The 8724-nt window shown below is 35.2% G+C and overlaps 1 protein-coding gene across 1 annotated transcript; it reads left to right on the top strand.

Annotated features, from left to right (window-relative positions):
- Positions 1 to 608: 608 nt before the first annotated feature.
- On the top strand, positions 609 to 6871 carry LOC123534800 (uncharacterized). Its single transcript, XM_053520123.1, has 6 exons — positions 609 to 880; positions 1664 to 1795; positions 2365 to 2672; positions 3035 to 3179; positions 4910 to 5084; positions 5864 to 6871. Exons 3-6 carry the CDS (start codon positions 2399 to 2401, stop codon positions 6323 to 6325), a joined length of 1056 nt encoding a protein of 351 aa, XP_053376098.1. The 5' UTR covers positions 609 to 880; positions 1664 to 1795; positions 2365 to 2398; the 3' UTR covers positions 6326 to 6871.
- Positions 6872 to 8724: the final 1853 nt, after the last annotated feature.

Raw genomic sequence — 8724 nt, 5'->3', positions numbered from 1 at the left:
TTCGGTGAGAACGACGTCAATGTTTCTATTCTATATCGCGATTTCCAGATGATATGGTAAGAACGCTGTTAAATTCCAAGATTTCCAGATGGTAAAGTGAGGGCGCTGTTAAGGTCTTAATTCTATGACGAGATTTCCAATGATGAGGTGAGAGCGCTGTCAATGTTTCTACTGTATGTCGCAGATGATATGGTAAGAAAACTGTTAAGGTCTTAATTCTATTCCGAGATTTCCAGATGATAAGGTGAGAGCGCTATTAAGGTCTTAACTCTTTGATGAGATTTCCAATGATGAGGTGAGAACGCTCTCAATGTTTCTACTCTATGTCGCAGATGATATGGTAAGAAAGCTGTTAAGGTCTTAATTCTATTCCGAGATTTCCAGATGATAAGGTGAGAACGACGTCAAGGTTTTTATTCTGTGTAGCGTTCAAGGTGCCCACTCCATGCAGATAATGCTGTCAACATTCTATATGAATGATGCTATCGCTGTCGATGTTTCTACAGAGTGTAAACCTAATATAATTAGAGACTCCTTCCCATTTATGGCATCCAATAAAATTAGTTTACATAGGGATATAAATGCCTTCACATTATTGGTATGCAATGTATCGATAGCTTAAAGTTAAAATGGGACTTTAACATCAAGTGTTTGTTCTTGTATATATATTAAACGAGATTTAGGTTAATTCCTCAAAAATCACAAATCATTTTATTATATTTTATGTTTATTGTGTATTTTGTGACACAGAATCATAAAAAAAACGTACAGGAGGTGGCTGTTAATTGGATTTTCTTCTCCTTTATACTTGTGCATGTATACAGTTATATATTAAACGGACTTTCCTGTATTTTTGACGCATGAGCTTGGGAGATTACTAGTAAATATCTAAATCGATCAATTTATTCTTAATATGGTATTGCATTATTAATTATTATTATTGTAAAATAATATAATTTAAAGATTTTAAACTGATCGTTAATACTACTTCTTTACAGTTTAAAATACCAGAAAAATATGAAATATTTTATTCCTACAGGTCACTCATGACGATATATGTTCATTTGTTGTTTTTATTATGATTACGTTTATTTTATCATACATGTAACAAATTTAAAGTGAATTATTAATGGATACAATAATGTAATCATTATACCTGCAAGAACGATGAATGTTTAATAAAAGCACTGAGGAACCTATTTAAGGGGCGTATTTACCATCTGTACATGGACATGTAAGAACATAATTATAAAATGTTACATATATTCATATACCCATGTATGTGATGTGGAAAGTTATAAAATATTTCAGAAATATTGTCTACGCTCAGCGATGTTCTGTTTCAAATTTTTTTTGTCTTTTTTGTCTAACATGTTTTCATAGTAGAAATATTTTTTTATATAAATCATGTTGGTCCATCCTTTGCGGGTGAAAGTTACAGTTAGAAAATATGAGTTCTAATTGTAAAGTTTAAAATACCATAAAATACTGTCTGCCTAGGATTCGACCTATTAGATTATTTCTTTGATTGAAATATTAATGACAAACACGACCACAGGATCTTTACATGTCACTTTTCAAACATTAGCTTCTTTGATTATTCGTTTTCTTTTCATTATTCATATCTCGTCTTTGTGATGTTAAAAGATGTTTTGTTTTCAAGTTTCAGCGCCACTCAAGATGTTCATAAAGAGCATTTTGTTTTGGAAATCGTTGTAATATGACAATGACATTGTTGAGGATTTAAGACGTATTTGTTTCGTATTTTTCAGTGGAAATACTGGAACTGTTCACAGTAAGAATTTTGATAAACTGCAAATTATTATACAGTATACACTGTATTAATATATACCTGAATCATGGTTTCAGAATGTTGGTTTTATAGAAACTGAAACGTGATATCGTTAGAATATTTTCTGCATGAAAATATACTACAAGTAGTAACAAAATATAACTTTGCTAAAATACTGTATTCATATTTTTATTTAATTTCTGATATGTATTACGTAAACCTAACTTTTCTGTTCTCTTTTCTGCATGTGAAATATGAGCCGCACCATGGGAGAACCATCATAGTGTCTTTGCGTCCGCGCAGTCTGGTCAGGATCCATGCTGTTCGCTTTCAAAGCCTATTGCAATTAGAGAAACGTTAGCATACAGCATGGATTCTGACCAGACTGCGCGGATGCGGAGGCTGGTCTGGATCCATGCTGGACGCTAATGCACTATGTTGGTTTTCTCACGGTGCGGCTCATATAGAGTTTGACATACATGATAGAACTCTACCGAAAATGAATAAACTTTGTTTCTGTGAGATGCCAATATAATGGAACATGAGCTTTATTGCGTACTTTATACTTTCAGAATAACTGTCTGTAAATATCATAGGTACTGGAATATGATTTTGCTCGGGTACCTCCTATGCACGTTATACTCAAGCGTAAAAGGCGACGCCGCTGTCAACAACTCATTCGGATACCCTCTGTGCCAGGGATTGTCGTATCACTTTGAGGGATACAGTTACATACATGTGCCGTACACCCACGAACGGTTGTGGACACAGTGCAGTTTTCCCAACCCTCTAGTTGATCATAAATTATGTGGACGGCCCAAAATTAATGGAAGACACTTCTTGTGTGATCCAGACAAGCTGATAGACTCAGATAACACAGGTATGTGGTACTTAATAATTTCACAATTTATTATAAGAGCACTTTGCTGCAACGGTGATGTTGTTTAACATTTGTGTGGTTCGCTTTTTAAGGTGTATAAAATTTCAAACAAATAGGCCATATATTACAACTACGTTTACCTTAAAAAGAGCATCATATCGGTATTATCGATATGGTGCTCCACTTTAAAGTATACGCTTTTGTTTATTTTTCCTTCAGAACCTGTTTATCGGCAATTTCAATCTACGCAACATAGTATTAACCATTGATTTTGTCCATATAAAATGTGTATATTTCCTGTTATTCTTATGACAACTATCCGTTTTAGAAAAGATTATTGTGAACTTACTTTATACGAGCAGGTATGTTCCTAGATGGACAACTTAGAGAGCTACAAAGGAAAACATCTACGCTGTGTGTGAATACCAATGGTGAATCGGAGAGTTTTATCGTGGCGGTTGCAGTCATTGACAAGATACTTATACCCGACCTCCAGAGCCCAGATTTGTAAATCCTGTTATTTTCATAAAGCAATTGAAAAATTATTATCTTATACTTAAATAAACTAACGTCTTCTTTTTTCATTTATAAATCTGCTTGTTCTTGTGTAGCTTACCTTATGTCATGTCTAGACATACTTATTTTAATTCATTTATACGACAGATATGAATGATATATCCTGATCTATGTTCGTCTTGGTACTGAGCTTATGAACCATGTGCCAAATAAAGACGATTTTTATGATCTCTATCCAGTCTATCCCCAGGAGACGCCGCTTCAATACAGAAAAAGTAATAGGTTGGAGATAATGACCGTTGGATTTTAAGTTTGACTTTGGAACTGAATCTAGTGACCTTGGTTGTGCACCCTGCACGACGTTTTGATTGAGTTAACAGCTGTTGCTAGTTTCATGAAAATTATCCAAGCGGTTTAAACTATATGGAGTGGACAGAAAGTCAAATATTTTATCTTTGAAGTCCAAATGTGACCTTGACCTTGGACCTTGTGACCACGTTATATTCCATTCATGTCGTTTTGGTAAGGTTAACAAATTAATTGATGTTGGTTTTATGAATATATTCCAAGCAGCTTAGACGATATCGAGCGGTCACAGAGTTAAGTTATTTGATCTCTGATGTCCAAAGTGAACTTGGCCGTCGGTCTAGTAAGATTGGTTATGCCTTCTTCGCGTCGTTTTGGTGAGGTCAACAATCGATGTTAGTTTAATTAAAATTTTCCGAGACGATATGATTCAGACAAAAAGTTACGCTATTTGACCTTTGACCACAAAGTGTGACCTTAGCTTTGGACCTAAATGATCTAGGTTGTGCATCTGAATGTGTCTTGGTGAGGCTAACAGTTTAATGAAAATCATCCAAGCGGAGCGGTCAAAAAGTAAAACTGTTTGACCTTTGATCTAAATCTATGTCAATGACCTTGGACCTAGTTACCTAGGTTGTGCGATATGTATGTCATCATGGTCAGGTTAACAAATGATGCTAGGTTTTCCCAGCATTTAAGATGACATGGGGCAGACAGTAAGATGAGCTATTTAACCATGGACCTAGAAGTGTAGCATTGGCCTTGGACCTCGTGACCTGGGTGAGTCTTAGTGAGGATAACAGTTGATGTTAGTTTTTCATGAAAATCTTCCAAGCGCTTTGGACAATATAGAACGGACACGAAGTTAAGCCATTTGACCTTTGACTCCAAGTATGACCTTGACCTTGGACCTTGTAACCTGGCTGGTGCACCATACACGTTGTCATGATGATATTAATAATTGATTCTAGTTTAATGTTAACCTTCCCACAGTTGACTGACATGGTGGACGGACCAACGGACAGACATGTGTGACTCCAATAAACAAGAGCTGTCGGAGAACAGCAACGCTCGATCATTCAACAACTTTGTCATCTGCAAAAGATACAAGTCGAAAAAGGGAACCTTTGCAATCTAAATCAGTTTAAGATCTTCACAGTGAATAAGTGTGTGAAGTTTCAATCCATTGACACAAGTGGTTACCGAGATACCAGCTTACATACAAAAACTTACTCAAATCGGGACGCCGACACCGACGCCTAGGCCGGCATATGGATAAGTCCAAAAGTTCGAATAGTCGAGCTAAAAATGTAAACGCTATAAACAGAATCAATGAAAAGACGAGTAACGCTCTGTCATCATACCATTCAGGCGCAATTTATTCTAGTTTGCTAAAGTTACATCATTCTTTTTAGATGTAGCAATGAATGCGGTAGGCTAGAGCCATACTTAGATCTAGAGCTAAGGTATCCGTCAAACACAGAACAGGAAGAAATTATGAGAAATTTTGCAGACAACTTACGCCTGATATGGTCCCTTGGGTCGTGCTATAATGACGTCATCATTCTGTACTGTAGGGAATTCAACAAGGTAATATTACTTTTATTTAGGATTACATTTTCAATTACACCTTTAATTACTGATGTTAAAGGGCAAGGAAAGCTTGATAATAAGTTAATTTTAAATGAAAGCCATCCTCAAGCATTTCATAACGCTGAATTTTTAAAATCGCACCACTATTGAAAAAGATATGGCAGTTTGAAATTTAAGAAAATGGCTTATCATGGAGGCAGCCATTTTAATGCGTTTTTGACGTCATTTACACACTGCTGAATTATTTATTGAGCAAATAACGTTTTAATAGATTACTTTTTCTAACTTTCTTGAGAATAAGATGTAAAACATGGTAATTTCTCTCAGTGTAGCTGGAAAAAGTAGAGAAGTTGTTTTACAGAAATCAGTATATACAGTTCAAATATGCATCTAGAAATTTAATAAAGCCGCCATTTTGTTTTTTTTGTTGCCATGGAAACAAAATGGCCGCCTTTTTTATCAAATATTTAAATGCTCGTAACTTTTTCATTTTTAATCCGATTTTGAAATTTTTTTCACTTCTTCGAATGATTTAAGAAATCCTGGCAGATAGAATTAACACGAGAACAATGTTGCCTTTCCCTTTAAGAAAGAAAATCTGGTATGTATGAATTATCACAAAAATAAGGTTCTTCCTTTAATGAAGATTTATCATGCAATGTATAAATTTATTGAGAGGCATTTTATTCTGTAATTTTTGCAACTTTCAATACATTCTAGATCTACCTACACTTGATAAAATAATAAATTACAAACAATTTATCAATGCTATATAGGTGCATGTGTCAGCAGGCCTGAAAGCATCCTACTACCTAACAAAAGATGTAGTGACAGACCTACAAGACACCTTCATCTACTATGTCAATGCCGAGGGATTTACAAACGGGCTTAGACAAGGGCTACTACATATGATAGATTCATTGAGAGTTACACTGAGAGGATTCACACCCGCACATGCAATAATACTAGTGCATGTTTCCACACTGTTAGTGGTTGGGACACTTCTGTTCCTTTATCTCTTCGTTCGTAAGACTGACTCAAATGTATGGGGATACACATATCCATGGGCCATCTCTGATTTGTTCCTAGAGTTCATTAGCGGTATCTTATTTATCAGAGGTATCATACTGGCAATGGCCTATATTTCACAATCGAAAGGTCAAGGACTCCTATGGGCACTCGGGGCTGCATCTGTGGGAGTCTTCACTTGTTTTCTTTTGTTTTTGATAAGTCTATAAACAGCTGACTTTTGGTTCTTGATGTTTGATAAAGTACTACTGAACATGCTGAATTAACTTTCATTGCTTACATAGGTGTTAGATCTACTTTTGATATGCAAGCATTATCTCCGAGTATGATTTTATTTCAAACATGACTGCATGGTATAAGATTTACTTATCACCTGAGCAGATATGCATTCACTTGATATGGCTCAATCAATTACCTGGCATAATTATATCTAAACTTTATCTTCAAAGAGGAAGTAACTAAAACTCAGAATAATCATGTCAGATATTATCATATTTACCAATAGCAAATACATGTAAATATATATTTATATTGATCTGCTCTATTATGTGCAGTATACGTTTGGTTTTCTTATTATTATATATCTTACTACAACATAGTAACAAAACTGCTTTAAATTTGGACAGAATCAAATAACCCATGCCGATAACCTGAAGAGGGTGCCTGTGGAAGTGTTACGTCATTTCTCACGTCATTTTACTCAGTGTTATTCTGTTAACAGCTATATTTTATACATTAAATTTGGTTTATTTAAACGATCGAGTTATTATGTTAAGGGAGCTTTTGTTTTGTTTGTTTTTAACATCGCACCTACACAATAACATGGTACAAAGTTGTGGCAACTTCCTGCTTTTAAGGCATAAGAAAGACCCAAAGTGCCTCTAGAGCAAGTGACACAGTTATCGACAGTTTAATCTAAATATAAATACACAAATTACATTCTTTGTTTACTTGTTGTAATATCTATCCTACTATGTAAAACGGTTTTTGATTGGCCCTTTGGAAAGGTATTTCCCGGTTACTGTGATATGTCCACGTTATGACGATCAAAAAATCGATCTCCCTTGCTGACATAGTTATCGACATCTGGATACAGTTATCGACAGCTATATATGACATTTAATTTTCTGGATATTTTATGCAGTATTTTATAAATAAATATAGCAAAGTTCAACTTATTCACGTAAAACTGTTTACTTTTTTTAAAAATGTGCAGACGACACGCTAGCTAGCCTCTCCTTCAAATCACATGGTTACGACATCAACATATGCAAATTAATTTGCCACTAATTGTTTAACTGATTCAATTAATGACACTAAAATAAATTTTATTGGATCGCCGAGAGTACTACACAGAAATAATATCAGTGTAAGGTCTATATGGTGTTTTACCATATGTGAATACGGTCGCGCATCTTGGATTTGAAAATTACCAATTATGACATATTCATTTCCTTGGAAACTGGTAAAAGGAAACATAGATTTTATTCATATAGATGTATTTGTCTTTGTACCAATGTTCACCATTAAGTCTGCGTAACGGAACAGCAGATTTTCCTCCGTTGTGTCAAGAATGATGGTAGTCCAGGTCATTTTGGCTCTTCTGGTACCCGGCCTGCCATTTTCATTTTACATGTAAAGTTGTGCAGGGCACAGCATACATCTTGGCCAAAGCAAAAACAGCGAAGCCATCCCTCAGTATGTTGATGGCAACCTCAGTTTTGAGGGAGAATATTTAAACCTCATGTTATGTTCAGATAACAATTAAACTCAGGGAAAAATGGTTTGTAATCATCTAAATGCTATATATAAACCATTTTGCTATACTAAATTTAAATAAGAAAAGAGGTTTGATGACTCAAATATTCATTTTGTAACATTTTTAAATATTATTAGGGACCGTGTCGATAACTGTAGACATCACTGAAATTCGGAGATAGTTATCGACACCCCCCAATTTGACACCTACAATAGATGCATGTAATATTTAGTGGTATGCAACCTACAAAAATACGTCATAGGAGCAAATTAACATAAATAACCCGCCAAAACTACAGCGAAATTTTCCAGAAGCCAGATTTAGGACACCGGTACTCTTACCGCGTTACGTAGGCACTTCTATTTTTAGAAATGACAACAAACAGTGCCTGACGAAATTGTCTCTGGTCAGTCAAAAATCAAAGGGGTCCGACACGTGTGGATCACCTTAATATGGCATAATAAATAGTCCTAAGGCACTGGGGGCAAAAACATTGGTCAATAGATATATAACTGCGACCAGTGAAATTGCTCTCTATGGGCCCTTCAACTACCTCACTCAACAAAAAACCCCAAATTTTTAACACGCTTCGTTGCATCCATTGTTTCTCTCTGTGAATTTCAGGGCTATGCACTGCCACTCATGAAAACACACAACTTTAATCCATGCCTTAAACGATGTTCATTTTGTCAAGCTTTGTATGTCACAGTAACGAATAAATTTCGATCCATTTACACGCGTTCGTACACACGGAATGCATCAGTAAAATGACTCTTGAACGCAAATTGTCGGTAAAAAATTGCTACAATCTGATAAACAAACATATTTACTAACACTCACCACTAATGT

The sequence above is a fragment of the Mercenaria mercenaria genome, chromosome 12 (genome assembly GCF_021730395.1).
Source record: "Mercenaria mercenaria strain notata chromosome 12, MADL_Memer_1, whole genome shotgun sequence".
NCBI classification, from domain to species: Eukaryota; Metazoa; Mollusca; class Bivalvia; order Venerida; family Veneridae; genus Mercenaria; species Mercenaria mercenaria.
The sequence above is the reverse complement of the archived record's forward strand: the minus strand, read 5'-3'. Positions and strand labels throughout refer to the sequence as shown.